The sequence below is a fragment of the Sorex fumeus genome, unplaced genomic scaffold, assembly GCF_029834395.1.
Source record: "Sorex fumeus unplaced genomic scaffold, SorFum_2.1 ptg000006l, whole genome shotgun sequence".
In the NCBI taxonomy this organism is placed as follows: domain Eukaryota; kingdom Metazoa; phylum Chordata; class Mammalia; order Eulipotyphla; family Soricidae; genus Sorex; species Sorex fumeus.
The window spans coordinates 21,817,529-21,842,460 of record NW_026606063.1 but is presented as its reverse complement, the minus strand read 5'-3'; the positions used below and the strand labels follow the sequence as shown (position 1 = coordinate 21,842,460).

Genomic DNA, 24,932 nt, shown 5'->3' with positions numbered 1-24,932 from the left:
TACAGTTGTAGACTTACAAATTTTTGTGCTTGGGTTTCAATTATACAGTAATTGAATACCTATCCCTCCACCAGTGCCCATTCTCCACCACAACCAGTTCCAGTATCCCCCCCAACCCCCCATACCTGCCATCCCGCCCTACCTCTGTGGCAGGGCATTCCCTTGTGTTATCTCCCTCCTTTTGAGTGCTGTGGTTCACAAAATAGACATTGAGTAGCAATCATGTTCGGTGTATAGTCTACTCTCATCACACATCTCCCATCCTGAGAGGAACCTCCCAACACCCTTTATTTGGTGCTCCCTTCTCTATTAGAGTTGCCTTTTCCCCTAGCGTGTGCAGCTGGCCTCAAAGTCATAGAGTAATCCTCCTGGTACTTATCTCGGCTATTCTTGGGTGTTAGTCTCCTATTTTGTTACTTTACGTTCCCCAGATGAATGCAATCTTTCTATGTCTGTCCCTCTCTTTCTGACTCATTTCGCTTAGCATGATACTTTCCATGTAGTACAACTTGTATATGCATTTCATGACTTCATCTTTTCTAACAGCTACATAGTACTCCATTGTCTAAATGTACCAAAGTTTCTTTAACCAGTCATCTGTTCTCGGGCACTCAGGTTTTTTCCAGATTCTAGCTATTGTAAAGAGTGCTGCAATGAACAAACAAGTGCAGATGTCACTTCGACTATACATTTTTGCCTCTCTGGGATATATTCCCAGGAGTGGTATTGCTGGGTCAAGTGGGAGCTCAATTTCTAATTTTTTGAGGATCGTCCATACTGTTTTCCAAAAGGGCTAAACCAAGAAAGCCAAGTTTTTTTTTTTTCCCTTTATTTTATTTTATTTTTTTTAAAGTTGTAGATTTACAATTTTTTGTGCTTTGGTTTCAATTATACAATGATCAGATACCCATCCCTCCACCAGTGCCCATTTTCCACCACCATGGATAATATCCCTCCCACCCCCATCCCCCCATCCCCCCTGTCTCTGTGGCAGGGCAATCCCCTGAGTTCTCTCTCTCCTTTTGGGTGTTGTGGTCTGCAAAAGAGGCATTGAGTGGCAAACATGTTCAGTCCATAGTCTACTTTCGACATGCATCTCCCCTCCTGGGAGGATCCTCCAAACATCCTTTATTTGGTGCTCCCTTCTCTATCTGAACAGCCCTTTCCTCTAGGATACCCGGCTGGCCTCTAAGTTATGGAGTAATCCTCCTGGTGCTGATCTCAGCTATTCTTGGGTATTAATCTCATACTTTGTTACTTTATATCCCCCAGATGAATGCAATCTTTCTATGTCTATCCCTCTCTTTCTGACTCATTTCGCTTAGCATGATACTTTCCATATTGTACCACTTGTATGTAAATTTCATGACTTCATCTTTTCTAAGAGCTACATAGTACTCCATTGTGTAGATGTACCAAAGTTTCTTTAACCAGTCATCTGTTCTTGGGCATTCAGGTTTCTTCCAGTTTCTGGCTATTGTAAAGAGTGCTGCAATGAACAAACAAGTGCAGATGTCACTTCGACTATACATTTTTGCCTCTCTGGGATATAGTTTTCTTTGTACAGGTCCTTTACTTCCTTAGTTAAGCTGATTCCTAGGTACTTGATTTTCTGGGGCACAATTGTGAATGGGATTGTTTTTTTCATGTTGCTTTCTTCTCTCTCACTGTTTGCGTATAGGAAAGCCATGGACTTTTGGGTATTGATTTTATAACCTGCAACTTTACTATACGAGTCTATTGTTTCTAGGAGTTTTTTGGTGGAAGTTATTGGGTTCTCTAAGTAGAGTATCATATCATCTGCGAATAGTGAGAGCTTGATTTCTTCCTTTCCTACCTGAATGCCCTTAATATCTTTTTCCTGCCTAATCGCTATTGCAAGTACTTCCAGTACTATATTGAACAGCAGTGGAGAGAGTGGGCATCCCTGTCTCGTCCCTGATCTTAGAGGGAAGGCTCTCAGTTTTTCCCCATTGAGGATGATGCTTGCTGTAGGCTTGTGGTAGATGGCTTTGATTATGTTGAGGAAGGTCCCCTCTATACCCATTTTGGCTAGGGTTTTCATCATAAAGGGGTGCTGGATTTTATCAAATGCTTTCTCTGCATCTATTGATATGATCATATGCTTTTTATCTTTTCTTTTGTTGATATGGTGGATTATGTTGATTGATTTCCGAATGTTAAACCATCCTTGCATCCCTGGGATGAATCCTACTTGGTCATGGTGTATGATCTTTTTAATGAGTAGTTGGATTCTATTTGCTAGTAGTTTGTTGAGGATCTTTGCATCTGTGGAAAGCCAAGTTTTTTAAATGGAGCTCTCAACCCCTTATGGGAAAGCCCAACTTTGTAAAATTGTTTTCACTTTAAATTGAAGATTTAAAGTAAAAGATTCATTCCAAGGAAGGCACAGTGAGGAGCAGGGATCTTGGGCTAATGGCAGGAGGATTTTGATACTCTAGAAGTGAATATAGTATAACAGGACTGTATGTAAAAACAGTAAAGGTAAAAGGTAAAGGCCCTCCCGTTGATCGTCGATTTGCTTGAGCGGGCCCAGTAACGTCTCCATTGGAGACTTTGTTGTTACTGTGTCTGGCATATCAAATACTCTCGGTAGCTTGCCGGGCTCTCCGAGAGGGGTGGAGGAATCGAACTCGGGTCGGCCATGTTGGCCGCTTGTAAGGCGAACGCCCTGCCGCTGTGCTATCAATATGGCACTAGACTACTTTATGTCTAGACTTAATATGCTTCTAAAAGCAAAATGAAATATGGCTATAATACTTTTAAAAACAAACGCTACTGCCACTCATCCAGGTACCCGCCAGGCGTCAGGGCCCCTTCCAGGCACTGTGCTTCTAACCAGACCCCCTGAGAATGGCCAGTCTTCATCCTTGGTATGCGGGAGAAGGGAATTGAGGCACACTGTGCACACAAAGCTGAACCGTTCCGGGTACCCTCTGCTCACTCATCCAGGTACCCGCCCAGCGACAGGGCCCCTTCCCAGAGCCACAGCCGCTAATGCGGCTGCGAGTTATTCTCCCCCTACATATCCCATAGGAACCATAAGTTACCCTTTTAGATGGAACTTTCACCAGAAACACATTAGCCAATAATTAAGCCAATCTCAGTTAATTCTACATCATAAGCAGAATAGTATCAGTAAGCATGAAGGTCTAAACCACACAGGTCACAATGGTAAAGCAACACAGAAGCCCACCAAGCTCACTTATTGAAGAGGCTAGCCCAGAAGACCTCAACAGTAATGAAGTGCTAGACAACCCCTCTGACAAAGAATTTAGAAGGGAGCTACTGACGATGCTTAGGGAGCTAAAAGAAACAGTAGAAAGCAATGCCAATAAAAGACAAGAGGATTTGAATGTAGAAATGAGGAAAATGCAAACAAAATTACAAACAGAAATGTCAGACCTGAAAGACCTGGTAGGCGAAATGAAAAACTCAGTGGAAGACCTAAGCAGGAGAGTAACAGCTGCTCAGGACAGAATCAGTGAGCTCTAAGATGAATTCCAGAGACTCTCCAGAAAAGAGCAGAAAATGGAAAAGAGACTCACAACCCGGGAACAGATGGCAAAAAAAGATCGTGATGAAGCCAAGAGGAGTAACATAAGAATTACTGGAGTCCCAGAGGGACAAGAAAGAAAACCCTGATGAAGAAGAAACTGTCAAAGACATCATTGCTATGACATTTCCAGAACTGAAGAAAACATGTGACCACATTCAGGAGGCTCAAAGGGTACCAGGTAGAGCAATCCAAATAAAAATACCCCAAGACACATCCTGATCGAAATGACCAAAACCTTAGATAGAGACAAAATTCTGAAAGCTGCAAGATCAAAGAAAGAAATTTCCTATAAAGGAGCATCCTTAAGATTCACAGCTGAAAGCAAATGGACTATGTGTTAAACCGCGCCAGCATGCCTGCCCAGAGGGGAAAGGGTGTTGCTCCATTCGCCCTGGCCTCTCTGGAAAGAAAGATGGCGGCCGCACGGGAGCCTTGTGGACAGCAGGTCTGAGCCGGGGTGGGGGCGGCAGGGACCTCATGGGAAGCGGGGCAATCTGGTCCGTTCTTCACGCCCGACCGAGGTCACCAGCTGCCCCCCATGAGCGGCTCTCCGGCACGGCCACGGCCCCAGAGCACAGAAACCAATCTCTTAACTATCTAACTTTTAATAGAAATACTTCCAGGGTTAATAAGTAAAATAGCAGAAATCCAGAACCGCACGGCCGCTATTGCGACCGCACAACATGATTTTTTCTTAAACCCAGCTGTAGAAAGCAAATCATTTCATAACGCTGTTTCAGCATGTCTGATTGGGGGAGGGGGGGTTGTAAACTCTAAACAATAATGGTGCATCTTCTATCAAAACAATGTATCTAGTCAAAGTAGATGGAGTATTAACTAGAACTCATCTGCCTCACAGGAATTGGGAGGGGTGGGAGGTGGGGTTCTATTGGGGTTCGCGGTTAAAAATAAGTATTGGTAAGGGGAAATGTGTTTGATATTTACATGACTGAGACCTAAACCCGAAAGCTCTGTAACTTTTCCCACAGTGATTCAATAAAGAAATAAATTATAAAAAATAAAAAAAAAAAAAGATTCACAGCTGATGTGTCTGATGAAACCCTCATGGCCAGAAAACAGTGGTAGGATATAGTGAAAAAACTCAATGAAATAAATGCCTCACAAAAATACTTTACCCAGCGAGACTCTCATTCATAACAGAAGAAACAACACACAGTTTCACAAACAACAGCTCAGGAACTTCATAGACTCAAAACCATGGTTACAAGAACAACTAAATGGGCTACTTTAAGACAAGACAGGCCCCTCAAATACACCAAATTTCTACAGAAAAATGTGACAAAACCCCATAACAATAATGTCTCTCAACATCAATTGGCTAAGTGCACCAATTAAAAGACACAGAGTGGCAAGATGGATTAGAAAATTGAACCCAACATTCTGCTGCCTGCAAGAAACACATCTCAGTAGTCAGAGCAAACACAGGTTCAAAGTCAAAGGCTGGAAGACAATCCTACAGGCAAACAACTCCCATAAAAAAGCTGGGGTAGCCACCTAGTATCAGACCACATTGATTTCAGGCTGAAGAAGGTCACAAGAGACAGTGAAGGCCATTTCTTATTGATCAAAGGATCTGTACAACAGGAAGAACTTATAATACTAAACGTATATGCACCTAATGAGGGGCCAGAAAAGTACTTAAAACAACTACTCATTGACTTGGAGAAAAACGTCAATAGCAACACAATACTAGTGGGAGACTTCAACACTGCTTTATCACCTCTTGATAGATCAACCAGACTCAAGCTTAGCAAGGACATACTTCATCTGAGGGAAAAAGTGGAAGAAAAGGACTCAGTAGATATATACAGGACACTTCATCCTCAAAAAGCTGAATACACATTCTTCTCAAGTGTGCATGGAACATTCTCCAAGATAGACCACATGCTGAGCTACAAAACATACCTCCATAAAATTAAAAAGACAGAGATTGTATCAACAATCTTCTCAGACCGCAATGCGCTGAAATTAGAAGTAAATCACATACACAAACAGAAAACTAAATCAAACACCTGGAAATTAAAACAGCTCACTATTGGACAATGAGTGGGTTAGAGAGGAAATCAAAAGATTCCTGGAAACAAACAAAAATGAGGAGACAAGTTACCAAAACTTATGGGACACAGCACAAGCTATGTTAAGAGGAAAATTTATAGATCTCCAAGCATTCCTCAGGAAGGAGGAGTGAGCCCACATAAGTAACCTAACCTCATAACTTAAGAGTTTGGAGAATGACCAACAAAAGGCACCTAATCGGAACAGCAGGAAGGAAATAATAAAACTCAAAGCATAGTTTGATGAGATGGAAACCAAAAAAACAACCCAAAAGATCAATGAAACCAAGAGCTGGTTCTTTGAGAAAATAAATAATATCGATAAGCCTCTAGCAAAACTCACAAAGAAAGGGAGAGAGAAAACCTTAATAAACCAAATCAGAAATAAAAAGGGGATCATTACAACAGAAACTACAGAAATCCAAAGAATCCTCAGGGAGTACTTTGAGAAGCTTTATGCCATGAAACATGAAAACCTTGAGGAAATGGATAAATTCCTAGATTCCTATAGCCTCCCAAGGCTGAACCAAGAAGACCTGGAATATCTGAACAGACCTATCACCATCAAGGAAATTGAAACAGTGATAAAAAGTCTGCCCAAGCACAGAAGTCCTGGCCCAGATGGATTCACTAATGTCTTCTTCCAAATCTTTAAAGAGGACTTACTCCCAATCGTCTTTAAGTATTTCCACAAAATTGAAGTATCAAAAACACTTTCAAACAGTTTCTATGAAGAAATATCACCCTGATATCAAAAGCAGAGATACCACAAAGAAAGAGAATTACAAACGGATATCTCTTATGAACACAGATGTAAAGAACCTCAACAAACTATTAGCAAACAGAATCCAATGACCCATCAAAAAGATCATACACCATGACCAAGTAGAATTCATCCCAGGGATGCAAGGATGGTTTAATATTCGGAAATCGATCAACATAATCCATCATATCAACTAAAGAAAAAATAAAAACCATATGATCATATCAATAGATGCAGAGAAAGCATTTGACAAGATCCAGCACCCATTTATGATGAAAACTCTCAGCTTGTAACTATCTCACGGTGATTCAATAAAATTAAAAAATAAATAAATAATTAATTTTAAAAAATGCTGCTGAAGATTTAGATTTTATGTGAACAGAAAATGAGAAACGGGATCTGCGCGGCACGGGCACGGAGGCCCAGCTCTGGGCAACAAAGCTGAACGGCTCCAATTACAAACAGGTACAGCCCGCCCCCAAGGGCCTGGGACCCTCTCTGGGCATGCGCAGCTAGATCCAGCTCCTAGAAAGCCGGTTTTCAACCCCTGATCTGCGCGGGACGGGCACGGAGGCCCAGCTCTGGGCAACAAAGCTGAACGGCTCCAATTACAAACAGGAGACGTTCCCAACTCCTCGCCCAGTGCCAGGGACTCTTTCCGGAGCCGCAGCCGCTAATAGGGCCACGAAATACTTTCCCACTACGTATGCCATAGGAACCATAAGCTACCTTCTTAGATGGAAACTTGTCTATTTTAGCTCAGCCACTAGAAACACAGTAGCCAATAACTCATAAGTCTATCTTAACTCACACTGCATATCAAGCGGAATAGTAACAGTGAACGTGAAGGACTAAACCACACCTCTCACAATGGTAAAGCAACGCAAAAGTCCACCAAACTTTCATATTGAAGAGTCTAGTCCAGATGACACCAACAGTACTGTAGTGTTAGACAACCTCTCTGACAAGGAATTCAGAAGGGAGCTACTTAGGATGCTTAGGGAATTAAAAGAAACAATGGAAAGCAATGCCAATAGAAGACAAGAGGATCTGAAGGCAGAAATGAGGAAAATGCAATCAGAAATGTCAGACCTGAAAAATCTTGGAGGCGAATTGAAAAGCTCAGTGGAAGGCCTCAGCAGCAGAGTAACAGCTGCTCAGAACAGAATCAGTGAGCTCGGCGATGAAGTTCAGAGACTCTCCAGAAAAGAGCAGAAAATGGAAAAGAGACTCACAATTCGGGAACAGATGGCAAGAGAAGATCGTGATGAAGTCAAGAGGGGTAACATAAGAATTATTGGAGTCCCAGAGGTACAGGAAGAAAACCTTGATGAAGAAGAAACTATCAAAGATATCATTGCTACAACGTTTCCAGAGCTGAAGAAAACTTGTGACCACATTCAGGAGGCCCGAAGGGTACCAGCTAGAAGAAATCCGAATAAAAATACCCCAAGACACATTCTGATCAAAATGACCAAAACCTTAGACAGAGACAAAATTCTGAAAGCAGCAAGATCGAAGAAAGAAATCTCTTACAAAGGAGCATCCTTAAAATTCACAGCTGATTTTTCTGATGAAACCCTCATGGCCCGAAACAGTGGTGGGACATAGTGAAAAAACTCAATGAAATAAATGCCTCCCCAAAAATACTTTTCCCAGCAAGACTCTCATTCATAATAGAAGGAACAACACACAGTTTCACAGACAAACAACAGCTCAGGAACTTCATAGACTCAAAACCATGGTTATAAGAACAACTAAATGGGCTACTTTAAGGCAAGAAAGGCCCCTCAAATACACCAAATTTTAACAGAACAATGGGACAAAATCCCATAACAATAATCTCTCTCAATGTCAATGGGCTAAACACACCAATTAAAAGACATAGAGTGGCAGGATGGATTAGAAAACTGAACCCAACATTCTGCTGCCTGCAAGAAACGCATCTCAATAGTCAAAGCAAACACAGACTCAGAGTCAAAGGCTGGAAAACAATCCTACAGGCAAACAGCTCCTATAAAAAAGCTGGGGTAGCCATCCTTATATCAGACCACATCGATTTTAAAGTGAGGAAGGTCATAAGAGACAGTGAAGGCCATTTCTTATTGATCAAAGGATCTGTACAACAGGAAGAACTTACAATAATAAATGTATATGCACCTAATGAGAGACCAGCAAAGTACTTAAAACAACTACTCATAGATTTGGAAAAAGACATCAATAGCAACACAATACTAGTGGGAGACTTCAACACTGCTTTGTCACCTCTTGATAGATCAACCAGACTCAAGCTTAGCAAGGACATACTTCATTTGAGGGAAACAATGGAAGAAAGGGACTTAGTAGATATATACAGGACACTTCATCCACAAAAAGCTGAATACACATTCTTCTCAAGCGTTCATGGAACATTCTCCAAGATAGACCACATGCTGAGCCACAAAACATGCCTCCATAAAATTAAGAAGATAGAGATTGTATCAACAATCTTCTCAAACCATAATGCGCTGAAATTAGAAGTAAATCACACACAAAAACAGAAAATTAAATCAAACACCTGGAAATTAAACAGTGCACTATTGAACAACGAGTGGATTAGACAGGAAATCAAAGAGGAAATCAAAAGATTCCTAGAAACGAATGAAAATGAGAACACGAGTTACCAAAACTTATGGGACACAGCAAAGGCTGTGTTAAGAGGAAAGTTTATAGCTCTACAAGCATTCCTCAGGAAGGAGCAGCGAGCACACATAAGTAACCTAACCTCACAGCTTAAGAGCTTGGAGAAGGACCAAAAAAAGGAGCACAACCCGAACAGGAGAAAGAAAATAATAAAACTCAGAGCAGAGATTAACAAGATGGAAACCTAAAAAACAATCTGAAAGATCAATGAAACCAAGAGCTGGTTCTTTGAGAAAATTAACAAGATCGATAAGCCTCTAGCAAAACTCACAAAGAAAGGGAGAGAGAAAACCCTAATAACCGAATCAGAAATGAAAAGGGGGTCATTACAACAGAAACTACAGAAATTCAGAGGATCCTCAGGGAGTACTTTGAGAAGCTTTATGCCACGGAACATCAAAACCTCGAGGAAATGGATAAATTCCTAGACTCCTACAGACTCCCAAGGCTGAACCAAGAAGACCTGGAATACCTGAACAGACCTATCACCATCAAGGAAATTGAAATGGTAATAAAAAGTCTCCCCAAGCACAAAAGTCCTGGCCCGGATGGATTCACTAGTGAATTCTTCCAAATCTTTAAAGAGAACTTACTCCCAACGCTCTTTAAGCTTTTCCACGAAATTGAAATATCAAAAACACTTCCGAACAGTTTCTACGAAGCAAATATCACACTGATACCAAAAGCAGACAGAGATACCACAAAGAAAGAGAATTACAGGCCAATATCCCTGATGAACACAGATGCAAAGATCCTCAACAAACTACTAGCAAATAGAATCCAACTACTCATCAAAAAGATCATACACCATGACCAAGTAGGATTCATCCCAGGGATGCAAGGATGGTTTAACATTCGGAAATCAATCAACATAATCCACCATATCAACAAAAGAAAAGATAAAAAGCATATGATCATATCAATAGATGCAGAGAAAGCATTTGACAAGATCCAGCACCCCTTTATGATGAAAACCCTAGCCAAAATGGGTATAGAGGGGACCTTCCTCAACATAATTAAAGCCATCTACCACAAGCCTACAGCAAGCATCATCCTCAATGGGGAAAAACTAAGAGCCTTCCCTCTAAGATCAGGGACGAGACAGGGATGCCCACTCTCTCCACTGCTGTTCAATATAGTACTGTAAGTACTTGCAATAGCGATTAGGCAGGAAAAAGATATTAAGGGCATTCAGGTAGGAAAGGAAGAAATCAAGCTCTCACTATTCGCAGATGATATGATACTCTACTTAGAGAACCCAATAACCTCCACCAAAAAACTCCTAGAAACAATAGACTCGTATAGTAAAGTTGCAGGTTATAAAATCAATACCCAAAAGACCATGGCTTTCCTATACGCAAACAGTGAGAGAGAAGAAAGCAACATGAAAAAAATAATCCCGTTCACAATTGTGCCCCAGAAAATCAAGTACCTAGGAATCAGCTTAACTAAGGAAGTAAAGGACCTGTACAAAGAAAACTACAAAACGCTACTTCAGGAAATAAAAGAGGACATGAGGAAATGGAAAGATATCCCCTGCTCATGGGTCGGGAGACTTAACATTGTCAAAATGGCAATACTACCGAAAGCATTGTAGAAATTCAATGCAATCCCTATAAGGATACCCATGACATTCTTCAAAGAAATGGAGCAAACACTCCTGAAATTTATATGGAACAATAAGCCCCCATGAATAGCTAAAGCAATTCTTGGGAAAAAGAAAATGGGAGGAATCAACCTCCCGAACTTCAAACTGTACTACAAAGCAGTAATAATTAAAACAGCATGGTACTGGAACAAAGGCAGAACTGCAGACCAATGGAACAGGGTTGAATACACTGACATCTCCCCTCAATCATATGCTCATCTAATCTTTGATAAAGGTGCAAGTAATGTGAAGTGGAGTGAGGAAAGCCTCTTTAATAAATTGTGTTGGCATCACTGGATGGCTACATGTAAAAAAATAGGCTCAGAACTCTGCCTAACACCATGTACAAAAGTAAGATCAAAATGGATTAAAGACCTCAACATCAGACCAGAAACCATAAGGTACATTGAAGATAAAGTTGGCAAAACCCTCCATGACATTGAAGCTAATGGTATCTTCAAAGATGCCACGCCACTGGCCGAGCAAGTGAAAACAGAGATAGATAAATGGGACTATCTTAAACTAAGAAGCTTCTGCACCTCCAAAGAAACAGGGACCAAAATACAAAGACAGTCTACAGAATGGGAAAGGATATTCACTGAATACACATCTGACAAGGGGTTGATACCCAGGATATACAAAATACTGGTTAAACTCCACAAGAAGAAAACATCCAACCCCATCCAAAAATGGGGCAATGAAATGAACAGAAACTTTCTCAAAGAAGAAATCCGAATGGCAAAAAAGCACATGAGAAAATGTTCTACATCATTAATCATCAGGGAGATGCAGATCAAAACCACAATGAGATACCATCTCACACCTCAGAGACTGGCCCACATTCAAAAGAACAAAAGCAACCGATGCTGGCGTGGATGTGGCGAGAAAGGGACACTCCTTCACTGTTGGTGGGAATGTCGACTGGTTCAGCCCTTCTGGAAAACAGTATGGACGATTCTCAAAAAATTAGAAATTGAGCTCCCATTTGACCCAGCAATACCACTCCTGGGAATATATCCCAGAGAGGCAAAAATGTATAGTCAAAGTGACATCTGCACTTGTTTGTTCATTGCAGCACTGTTTACAATAGCCAGAAACTGGAAGAAACCTGAATGCCCAAGAACAGATGACTGGTTAAAGAAACTTTGGTACATCTACACAATGGAGTACTATGTAGCTCTTAGAAAAGATGAAGTCATGAAATTTACATACAAGTGGTACAACATGGAAAGTATCATGCTAAGCGAAATGAGTCAGAAAGAGAGGGATAGACATAGAAAGATTGCATTCATCTGGGGGATATAAAGTAACAAAATATGAGATTAATACCCAAGAATAGCTGAGATCAGCACCAGGAGGATTACTCCATAGCTTAGTGGCCAGTCGGGCATTCTAGAGGAAAGGGCAGCTCAGATACAGAAGGGAACACCAAATAAAGGGTGTTTGGAGGATCCTCCCAGGAGGGGAGATGCATGTCAAAAGTGGACTATGGACTGAACATGTTTGCCACTCAATGCCTCTTTTGCAGACCACAACACCCAAAAGGAGAGAGAGAACACAGGGGATTGCCCTGCCACAGAGGCAGGGGGGGATGGGGGGATGGGAGTGGGGTGGATATTATCCATGGTGGTGGAAAATGGGCACTGGTGGAGGGATGGGTATCTGATCATTGTATAATCAAACCCAAGCACAAAAAATTGTAAATCTACAACTCTACCTCATGGTGTTTCACTAATAAAAAAAAATTAAAACAAAAAAAAAATGAGAAACGTCCTATAGAAAAGCATTTGGAAGATCATGAAAAAGCTAAAGATAAAATTAGTATATGAAGTATCAATCCCATCTTCGGTGGAAATTAACAGAAAAAATAGTAATAGTAATTTAGAAAAGACATTCAGGCAAATACTTGAATGCAAATAATAATTATAGCAATACTACCTATAAAGCCAAAGAGTAAAAAAAACCCAAATGTCCCGTATTTGAAGAATGGAAAAACAGAGCTATCAGATTCATTAAGCAGAATATTATTTGGTCATTAAAAAAAAATAAGCAAAATTCTGACACACAAATGAATCTCAAAAGTATGTGGTAAATGGAGAAAGGCCATTTACAAAGGCCACATACCAAATCACTGTGTGATTTCATTTAAGCCAAGCTTTGAAAACAGGGAAATCCACAGAAACAGAAGGGACTGTGGAGAAGAAGTTGTAGGGGTAACCTCTCCATGGGTATGAGATCTCCTTTGGGAATGATGAAAATGCCCTGGAACTAGATAGTAGTAATGATGCACGGACTTAGGAATGTATGAAATGACACTGAACTGTATGTACGCTTTGAAACGGCCAATGAGAAGCCAGAGATAAGAGTACAGCAGGTAGGGTACTTGTCTTGCATGTATCTGACGAGGGTTCAATCCTTAGTATCACATGCAGTCCCTGGAGCACTGCCAGGACTGACCTCTGAGAGCAGCCAGAAGTAAGCCCTGAGCACTACCAGGTGTGGCCAAAAAGACAGAAAAAAAGTGGAGGGGGAAGGGGGCTCATGGTTAATTTAATACTATTACATGAATTTTAATGTAAAAGTATAATTCAAAGAGGGGCGTGGGGGGCTACCATTTTGTTGGGGTCAGTATTTTTCCTACGAGAATTTCTGAGTAGCTGCAAACATCAATCACGGCATAACTCCACATCTCCTGGTGTTTATAAGAAAGAACAGAAAGAGGAAAGAAGAAAGAACAGAAAGAGGAAAATTGAGCCTACATGAAAACCACACCTCTGCCTAATTTGAAAACAGAGGATCATCCAAACTTCAAATTATAAAATCACTATGAAAAAACAAAAGACACATCAGCAAACCCAAGGCATCGCCTCTACTGCTCCCACTTTCATATCCTAGACACCTCGCCTTGGCCACCACAACCTGGTAGCGGATGCCCTTTTTTGAAGGCAAGGCTGCCTCCTCTGCTGCAGTAAGAGGGCTGTGACCTTTCCCAGCACCTGGAAGCAGTGATTTGATATGGAACAACTAAAACTTACCTCACACTGATGACACCGATATTAACTTGGAAACTTTAGTCAATGCATATACTGAATTTTGCATATATATTTTTTTAGAACCTACCAAGCTTGTGAGAGAAATTAGAATGTATGTACATGTCAGCAGGATTTTTGGTCAATATCTACCCCCAAACAATAGCAAGTTTAAATACACAATAAGAGAAAATTCAATGAGAACAGTATCTGCCACCTGACAAGAAGAATAAATTCTATAATTTCAAATTTCTTTGAAGTATGGGAAGACTATGTGGGGTGATTGTAAATTTAATTGCAAGATACATTTAAAAGCTACTAACATAATTAAAATATACTTGCAGCACTTCCAGAAGTTAATCCAACAACAGAGCATTCAATTTGTAATGTGATCTTTTCCCCCACTTGATGTCAACTGATCAAGCCTTTTTGGAAAACAATATAAATATTCCTCAAAATACTAGAAATTAAGCTTCCATTTGACCCAGCAATACCTCTTCTGGGAATATACCCTGGGGGCCCCAAAGCACAGTCCAGACACCACACTGCAGCATTATTCACAATAGCCAGAATCTGGAAACAACCTGAGTGCTTAAAAACAGATGACTGAATAAAGAAACAATGATACATCTATACAGTGGAACACTACACAGCCACCAGGGAAAATAAAAGTCATGAAATGTGCTTATAAATGGACGGACATGGAGAATACCATGCTGAGTGAAATGAGTCAGAAGGAAAGCGACAGAGAATATCTATACTTATTTATGGGGTACAAAAACACATAGTATGAGGCTAAGTCCAAAGACAGAAAAAAAAAGGAGCCAGGATGACTGGCCCATGGTTGGAAGCTTGCCACAAGTTGGTGGGGAGGGCAGAGGGCAGTCAGTATAGAGAAGGGACCACTATGACAATAAAAGTTGGAAATGATCACTCTGGACAAGAACTGACCGGTAAAAGTAGATAAAGGAGTATGCATGATAACCTTTCAGTGTTGCAAGCCATAATGCCCTAAAAGAGAGGGGGAAGAGGAGGGGGAGGGGGAGGGAGGAGAGAGGAGAGAGGAGGATGAGGAGGAGGAGGGGGAGGGGGAGTAGAAGGTGGAGGAGGAGGAGAAAGAAGAGGAAGATTAGGAGGAGGAAGGGGAGCAGGGGAGAGAGGAGGAGGGAGAGGGAGGGAGAAGAGAGGAGAGAGGAGAGAGGAGGATGAGGAGGATGAGGGGGGCGGGGGGCGGGGAGGCGGAGAAGAAGGAGGAGGAGGAGGAGGAGGAGGAAGATGAGAAGGTGGAGGAGAAGGAGGAGGAGGAGGAAGAAGAGGGAGATTAGGAGGAGGAGGTTCCTGCCATAGAGAAGAAAAGTACCTGCCATAGAGGCAGGGTGGAGGTGGAGGGTAACGGGACACTGTATGACTGAAACCCAATCAAGAACAACTTTGTGATTGTGTATCTCACAATGATTCAATTAAAAAATAAATAAAAAAAAATTCTCCCCACTTACTCTTTTGGCGGACAAGCAATTTTTTATTGTGAGATTCCAATAGCAAAGCTTCCTTCAGGTCAGAGAGGAAAGAATCACACAGAGTGGAAGAGATCCCATGCTTCAGGAAAGAGCAAAATGAAAGCAGACAAAGCCCAAAGAAGCCAACACTGACCAGGGGTCCATGGACACTCTAGGACTCTAAGGTCCCTTGCCCGGAACTCTGTGCCCCACAGACTCCATTACCCTGTCCTCAAGGAACTTGCAAGGCTTGCCTACTGCATTTCTCCCTCTATCCTCCCTATTTGTCTAAGTTCTTCTTTTTCCCTTCAAACTTTCATTTTAATAAACACTACAATTTGTCAAGAATTGAAGTGATTATAAAAGGGAGCAGCAATATAGTCTTCACCTGGGTCAGCAACTCACATTTAACTACATTTGCTTAGGTGTGGAACCAACAGTACATACAAAAAAACAAAGAACAAATTCTCATGTCATAACCCAATGAAATATTAAATTTTTCATTGGCTGTTTTATATGACTTTTTTTTTTTACTTTTTGGTTCTCGCCCAGTAATGCTCAGGAGTTACTCTCCTGATGGTGCTCAGGGTATCCTATGGGATGCTGGGGATCGAATGCAGGTAGGCCACATGCAAGGCAAATGCCTCGTTGGTTGTATCATCACTACAGCCCCCTATATGGCTATTTTTAAGTTGAAATATAAAGGAAAGCCTGACACAAAATAAAAGTTTGATCAGAGAATAAATGGTTGGATAAATAATCAGTTTGAAAAATGAACAAGAGAGAGGTTGGAGCAACAAACAGCACAGCAGGTAGGGCGTTTGCCCTTGCACACAGCTGACCCGGGTTTGATCCCCAGCACCACCAGGAGTAATTCCCGAGTGCAGAATCAGGAGTAACCCCTGTGCATCACCGGGTGTGACCCAAAAAGAAAAAAAAAAAAGAGCAAGACAGAAGAAAAGTGTGATAGTAGGAAAGAACTTAAACTAGGGACTCCTGCCAGAGCTGTGTATTAATCCTGCCACATACTAGCTGCTGACCCAGGAAGTTATGCAAATACACTTCACTTTCCAGGAGAATAGGCTAGTAACCATACCAATACCAAAGGGCTATAGAAAATTAAGTGAGTTACATGTAACAAAAGAACTGAAGAGCTGCTAGCAAAAAAAAGGTCCTTAATAATGTCAACATACAAAAAAAGCAATGTAAAAGATGACTACTATTGTCTCAAAAAAGAAATAAAATTAAGTATAATAATCTTTCAACAAATTTGATGCTGAAAAGAAAAATTACACCTTTATTAGCATTAAGTCACGATTCTCAGGACAAATAGTTGGAACATATTACTTAAGGTTTATCCATCAGAGACCTGCCAGCAAAGAGAAATGCCATCATTGGAACACTTACTGCAGTCACCCTGTCTCCGCCATTAGTAACGTGCTTATAATATGGCGATCCTGAAAGAACCCTCCAGGCAGAAAGGCCACAGCTAGACGCTTTTGAAATGCCCATTTCAGAAGTTTCACATCCACCAACCAACAAAAGTCTGAAACAGAGAAAAACAAAATAGATTTAAAATATGAACAAGGCACATCAAAACAAAGAAAGTAGAAACAATCACCTTCACAAAAAAAAAGGGGGGAGGGATAAAAAATTCAAGAGATACACCTTTTAAAGGAAACAATCCCAAGAAAACCAGCTGGCTTTTCAATTAGAATTTCACCTTCATTTACACAGAACTTAGTTAAGTTTAAACATTTCCTGAAACCCATGTGGGAACTTAAAAATGAGAGGAGTGTGTGTGTGTGTGTGTGTGTGTGTGTGTGTGTACGCATGCGTGTGCGCGCACTCTACATTTGGCCACTAACAATGAAAGAGACTGTCAGCACCAACTCTAGCAAACACTTGGGTCACCTCACCCAGCTGTCAAGCTTAATGACAGTGGGACATCAGACACAAAGAGGACACAATTACAGATACTTGAAGGAAACCACAGGTGTGAGTGCTGTGGATGGCACAGAACTATACAGTAATGACTGTTGAAACAAGACAGTTTTGTAGATGAGCTCCACATTTTGACCGGCTCCCTTTCCCATTGTACTTCACTAACAAATCGAGGTCAATTAATCAACAGCCTGGCAATGAGAAGAAAGATTAAATATACGCTGAAAGTTAAAATATTGCAACACATCAAAAAAAGCTGAATGACACCATACAACCATCAGCTTTACTGTCCTGTTAATTGGTCAGTGATAACATACTGATAAATACAAGGACCTCGACACCTCTTGGTATTGTCCCTAAATATATGCTCAGGGTAGTATTCAAGAGATACTACCTTTCTTCACTAAGATAGTTATCTTAGTGAAGAACTATCTTAGTGAAGAAAGCAATATCTGACCTCTATTAAGCCACCTAGGATGTCCACATAATCCCTGAACATAGATGCAATGTGAGTCTAACACTAATGATCTACAGGTAAATCACCCTGGATTATCCAACATGATTGCCACTCAAAGCCTCTTTTGCAAACCACAATACCCAAAAGGAGAAAGAGAACAGAGGGGAATGCCTGCCACAGAGGCAGGGTGAGGTCGGGGGAATGGGGGTTGGGAGGGATACTGGGATCCGTGGTGGTGGGAAATGGGCACTGGTGGAGGGATGGGTATTTGATCACTGTATAATTGAAACCCAAGCACAAAATTTGTAAGTCTACAACTGTACCTCATGGTGTCTCACTAATGAAAATTAAAAAATAAATAAATAATAGAAACCAAAAAAAAAACCGTTAAAAAGCACTGTTGCACTGTCCTCTTGTTGTTTATCAATTTGCTCAAGCGGGCTCAGTAACATCTCCATTGTGAGACTTGTTGTTACTGTGTTTGGCATATCGAATACGGCATGGGTACCTTGCCAGGCTTTGCCATGCAGGCGAGATACTCTCGGTAGCTTGCCGGGCTCTCCGAGAGGGGCGGAGAAATCGAACCCGGGTCGGCCAGGCTGGCCGCATGCAAGGCAAACGCCCTACCGCTATGTTATTGCTCCAGCCCAAAAGTTAAAAATAAAAAAGTTAACAAGTTAAAAATACAAAAGTAAAACCTAAGTGTCCTTAAAAACAAAGAGGGAGGAAGAAAACCTGGTGTCAGCATGATGTAAGGTGAGAACTGACTCCAGCATGACTCTGAGATTAAAGGGGTCATGTACCAGGGAAGCTGGATAGACTCTAGACTAGACATCAAGTGATGGAGGAAAGGGATTCTTCCACTGCCTTCAGGACAGAACAAAACCCCACCTACTAACATATTAATCTTAGCACATGGGAAGACTCTGAACTTGTCACCTCAATTGGAAGATCATCAATTTGGGGTAAGTCACTAATTTTGTGGTAAACAGAGAACAACAGAAAAATCACATACACCTGTTTCCTCCCTCATCCCAGATACCTGATTACCTGAGTGAGTGATTCGGCAACAGCTCTCCCCTTAATGGTGGGGATACTTGATAGCACCTGTTTCTGAACCAGGCTGATTCAGAATTTTTTTTTTTTTTTTAGTATTTATCTCTACTGAGACCTAAAATTTTCAAAACTGCAGAAGAATTTTCTTAGTTTCACCATAGAATTTTTTTTATTTTTTTTGTAGGAGTACTGCTATTTCAGCCGCTGATTAGCTGATTGAATTGTGCATGAACTCCACCTTACTTTTTTTTCCATTTTTTATAATTTTATTTATTGAATCACCGTGAGAGCAGTTACAAAGCTTTTGAGTCTAAGTCTCAGTCATACAATGAAACACCCGTACCTTCACCAGTGCCCATTCTCCACCACCAAAAATCCCAGTATACCCCCATCCCACACCCTCCCCCTGCCTGTGGGGCAGATGATTTCCACATTACTCTCTCTCTGATCACATTCACTATTTCGACAACAGACCCACCATTATTTGAGATTTTACCCCAACATTCAGATCTGCTGAAAAGGCAACAGTAGACAATTTGTTTTCTATTGTTGGTTATGAATAACATACGATGTTCCGTGGCTGCAGTAGTGGCCGCACGATTTTGAAATTCCAAAATTTTAACACTTAAATCTGGAGGGATTTCTGCCAAAAGCTACTGGGTTTGGAGATCTGCTCCTGAGTCTCTGGGATCATGGCCGTTAAGCAGCTTGATGAGGAGCCAGAGAGGCCATTCGTGGGCAATGACTTGGGGTCTCGTTGGGGTGGGGAGGACAAGCCCGGCTCCCCCCCCCCATCCCGTGAGGCCCAACAATTTCGTCACTGCAGGCCCAAGCCTGACTGTCCAATGGCCTCTGGAGGATGACAGCCACCAAGTCGCCAAGAGGGAGCAGGCAGAGGGACAGCACCCATTCCCCCCGGGGTGGCCCGGCCACAGTAACCTACTGCGGGGTCCGGACACATTTCTGCCAAAAGCCACTGGGTTTTGAGATTTGTTTCTGAGTCTCTGGGATCAAGGCCGTTGAGCAGCTTGATGAGGAGCCAGAGAGGCCGTTTGTGGGCGATGACTTGGGATCTCGTTGGGGTGGGGAGGACAGGCCTGGCTCCACCCACCCCCCCCAATCCCGTGAGGCCCAACAAGTTTCGTCACTGCGTGCCCAAGCCTGACTGTCCAATGGCCTCTGGAGGATGACAGCCACCAAGTCGCCAAGAGGGAGCAGGCGGAGGGACAACACCCTTTCCTCCCTGGGGTGGCCTGGCCACAGTAACGTACTGTGGAGTCCGGATGCATTTCTGCCAAACGCCACTGGGTTTTGAGATTTGTTTCTGAGTCTCTGGGATCAAGGCCGTTGAGCAGCTTGATGAGGAGCCAGAGAGGCCATTTGTGGGCGATGACTTGAGGTCTCGTTGGGGTGGGGAGGACAAGCCCGGCTCCACCCCCATCCCGTGAGGCCCTTTGTGTCTCATCACTGGGGGCCCAAATGTGACTATCCAGTGGCCTCAGATGGATGGCGGCCACTGGGCCGCCAGGGGGAACAGGCCAAGGCACGAAACCTATTCCCACCTGGGTTGGCCCAGCACTGGTAGCCTACTACAGAGACCAGATGCATTTCTACCTAAAGCCACTGGGTTCTGAGATTCGTTTCTGAGTCTCTGGGATCATGTCCATTAAGCAGTTCAATCAGGAACCAAAGAGGTCTTGCCTCCATTTATATAGCTGAGCCGGGGGTGGTTTGTGGGTGTGTTTCCCACATACCTAACTTTTGGCCGTTTACTTTCTTGGTAAACTTTGCCCCAAGTTTTTGGGATCTGGCCAAAGGCACAGCAGCAATTTTGGGGTATCTGGAAGTCTGAAGGTGCCACGAGGCTGCTGATGCACTCGCCTCACAGGTACAGATTGACCTGCTGGCAGCACCATACCCCCCACCATAGAATTTAACCAACTCAAAATCTCAAAGTTCACAGGTATCAAAATGTACATTATTCACATAAACACTTTATAAGCCTTCACTCAAATCCTTTTGCCTACTGATTTTATGTGTCTCCAACACATTTACATCACAGCAGAGAGGAGGAAATAAATTTTGAGAGAATGCCTGAAGCAATTTACTTGAGCTGTTGGTACCCTAGACCAATCCTCAAAACTAAAACATAATTAACCCAGTCACCAGGGCAAAAAAAAATCTAGGTTCAAAGTCAAGTTAATAGTAGGAGTATTACTTGCCTAGAGCACTCATTCTGTTCAAATGATTGTTTTTTGTTTAAAACTAAAATAGTTTCAAACAAAAAGAAAAAGGTATATATCTATTACAAATTATTGCAATAGGTCTAACTATTAATCTGAAAAAAAATACAGCTGACAAAAGTAACATAAACACTATTGCAATGGCAACCTAAGCAATGGGAAAACTAAAATAATTTACACAGTAAGAAACTACAAATTAAACTACCTGTTCTCTTTAGAGCACGCATGCAGAGAGCATGAGAGGAGTAAATGGAGAATAAATCAACCTATTTTTTAAAGAGCATTTGAGAAAAATGAAGACAATAAGTTATTGTTAATTACCTTCACATATAACAATGGTTTCAAGTCTTTCTGTTTGCTTTATAAATGCACTTTTTAATTTATTTATTTTGGAAATTTTGGCCACACCCAGTGTTCTGCTCAGGGCTCAATACTGGCTCTGCCCTCAAGGATCACTCCTGGTGAGGCTTGGGGGACCAGATGGAGAGCAGGGGATCAAACTCAGGACAGCTGTGTGCAAGGCAAGAGTCCTTCCCACTGTACTATCTCTCCAGCCCCTACGAACGCATCTTGAAATAATACAGTAACATGTCCTCCCTCTAGGATTTACTTAAAGATAATCCTGAAACAGGTGTGTGGAAGAATGGCTAAGGAATACATGAAATGAGATTAACTATGAGGTTGATTGTAGAAACAAAATTACAGGCCCAAGGGAATCAACATACTATTTTATGAAAAGACTTCAATTTTCCATAAAACAATTACTTTTAAAGTCGATTTGCTAGCCCCTGGCACCTCCCATATATTTAAGTCTTTTTTTTTTCCTGAGAAATTCCTCCAACAAAAAATAACTGAGGGCCATAGAGATAATACATTAAGAATAAGGTGCTTAATTTATGTGGCCGATCCCAGCTAGATCCCCAGCAACCCATATGGTGCCCTGAGCCCTCCAGGAGTGATTCCTGAGAGTATAGAGCCAGGAGTAATCCCTAAGCATCACTAGATGTGACCCAAAATCCAAAGTAAATAATAAATTCATCTAATAAAAAAGCTTCGATCTATGTTTCCAAATATAACCACAGTGTTTTTCTTTAATTAGAAATGTGATTCAGCTATTCTTAGGTATTAATCTCCTATTTTGTTACTTTATGTCCCCCAGATGAATGCAATCTTTTTATGTCTATCCCTCTCTTTCTGACTCATTTCGCTTAGCATGATACTTTCCATGTAGTGCCACTTGTATGTAAATTTCATGACTTCATCTTTTCTAACAGCTACATAGTACTCCATTGTGTAGATATACCAAAGTTTCTTTAACCAGTCATCTGTTCTCGGGCACTCAAGGTGGGATGGGGGGATGGGGGTGGGAGGGATACTGGGATCCATGGTGGTGGAAAATGGGCACTGGTGGAGGGATGGGTATTTGATGATTGTATAATTGAAACCCAAGCACAAAAATTTGTAAGTCTACAACTGTACCTCATGGTGTTTCACTAATAAAAATTAATAAAAAAAAAAAAAGAAATGTGATTCATAAACTTCATCTTTAAAAATTAGTCCTTAGCCTTGTATATGTCAGGCCCTGGGTTTAGGTATCAAAAAAGGTACCTAAAACTGTAATACAAATAAAAACTTTGTTTCATAGTAAGAACTCAATAAATCCCAAAAGACCACAATAGAGTGTACGATATTCCTCTGTTCAAAGTGCAACACACATGTTTATGTTAATAGTACAATTCTCTGTCCTAATGGTTCCTGCCAAAATATAACAATCTTCACACTGTTTCCTATACGAACACTCGTTTGTAACCATGTTCAGCAGTTCTTTGAAACAGACAATACAAAATATATTACTTTGGTTGTGTTTTGTGACAGGGATTGGGGTTTGGGATGAAAATATCCCAAATTTGACGGAGGGAAGTAGTAATAGTGGTGGAATTGGTGTCTGAATATTGAATGTAATCAAACATCGTGAACTTAAATTATAAAATTAAAAAAAATTTTTTTGAAAAGTAATGTGGAGTTCATGCCCAATTCAATCAGCTTAATCAATGGTTGAATAAATAGCAGTGCTCCTACATTATAAAACAAAAAAAAAAAGTACAATTCTCTACTCAAGAAATTGAGCTTTTTAGTCCACCTTACTATGTCATAGATGGCATTTATAGAACATTTAATTTTCAGATTTAAAAATGCATCTATAAAACTTTAAGTTTCCTATCACTTAAGAAGATACAAAGCTAACTTTTCAGATACTTTATTTCATGATCTTGAAAGATGTCACTTCTCTCTATGTATTCTGAAAAATATCACGACCGCAAACAAAGCAAACCAGCTATGACATGATAAACTACAGAGGTTAAATATCTGTTCTTAAACAACTTTTCCTTAATTCATGCCAGACTGAAGAGAAAGTGGGGAGGGGGTGGAGGGGGGAGTGGAACTAATCCTGTACGGTACTGTGTACTATTCCATCCAGATGGTATGGCAACTTTGGGTCACAGATGCTCCAGCTACAGGAACGTACATGTGTTCACACATATCAAACAGGGACTTGTGTAGTTGGTAGAGGGGCAGTGCCTGAAATGGCCTCATCAACGTATTCATAACACTGGTAGCTATTGTGTGTCAGGTAATGTGCGAGCCATTGGGCACAGAGATGAAGGGGCATCCTCTCTGCTTTCACTAAGCCCCCTGTCTGATCATGGCAAATTAAAGAGAAGAAGAGCCAGAAGACAGGAATGAAGTGGAAGAGAACACAGCAACCTATCGGAGAACACACAGCCCAGTCCATGTCCACTGGACAGTTAGAAGTGCCACGTGGCATCCCTCCTGTTCAACACAGTAATCTGACTCATTTCTTTACCATTTCACAGGACTCAACAATGTTGACTAGAGCTAATCTACAAGCAATACAGAAAGAAAAAAAGAAAAATCCAGTGGAGAATGGCTCCTGAATGAACCTCCTTCCTGATTTGTGCAAGACTAGGATTCACAGACAACACTGGCCCAAGGAGAGTAGGTTCCACTGGTGAAACCACTGAAATTTAAAGACAGTTAACACAATACTGTTCTTGTTAAGTCCCAACATTACACATGCAATACATTTGTAGCACTACAAATACCTGACCAACTATGTAAATATAAAGCTCATTAAGTAGCAGTGCAAAAGGCTAAAGAGATTCCTTCTGATTGCCCTCATTCTTGCTACATGTCAGCAGAAAGAGTGAGGAGATGGGCGGGAAGAAGTGAAGGTCATCAAAACAATGGAGGAAGGACTTTCACCAACTGAAAAGAGAGGGCACCTGCTAGCCAATGCTAAGCTGAGAATCTGGTAAAGCAAAGTATCAGAAAGAAAATGTCTAAATGTTTCTGTCAGACATAGAGGTATGGATAATAAATATCATATTCCTTGAGCCTCCATATTGCACCAATACCAATTCTTCTTAAAATAATCTATAAGTTGAATGCGCTTTCAAATAAAATCCCAACACCATTTTTTGTGGAACTAACCAAACATTACTGAAATTAGAACAAAATAAAATTTGTATTGGAGAGCAGAGCTCTAAGAATAGCCAACCCAACTCGCAGAAATCATCTTTCTCTTTAGGAGTTTGTAAATTGTTTCCTACACTAGTGTCAATAAACTTTATGGTCCTTTGAAGCTGACCATATTAAACTCTGTAACATCTATCCATAAAGTGGAAAGATAATCCATATATCAGAAGTTACTTAGAACACAGAGAAAGACGTATGAGGCCAGAAAGATAGTACAGCAGTTATAGCTTCGCATGAGGCTGACCTGGGTTAAATCCCAGCAGCCAGTATGGTCCCTACGCCTGCCAGTAGTGATACCTGAGTACAGAGCCACGAGTAAATCCTGCATACCACCAAATGTGACCCAAAAACAAAAAACCAAAAATCAAAGTCTTATCAGCTAGCACTTATAGAGTCCTCAC

General features: G+C 41.3%; 1 protein-coding gene across 1 annotated transcript in view; it reads right to left on the bottom strand.

The window, feature by feature from the left end:
- NBAS (NBAS subunit of NRZ tethering complex) overlaps nt 1–24,932 on the bottom strand; it is a 389,024-nt gene that overhangs the window by 314,298 nt on the left and 49,794 nt on the right. Inside the window, exon 10 of the mRNA XM_056124489.1 lies at nt 16,681–16,819. Within this exon, the coding sequence (XP_055980464.1) occupies nt 16,681–16,819 (139 nt within the window). The remainder of the gene's footprint in view (nt 1–16,680; nt 16,820–24,932) is intronic.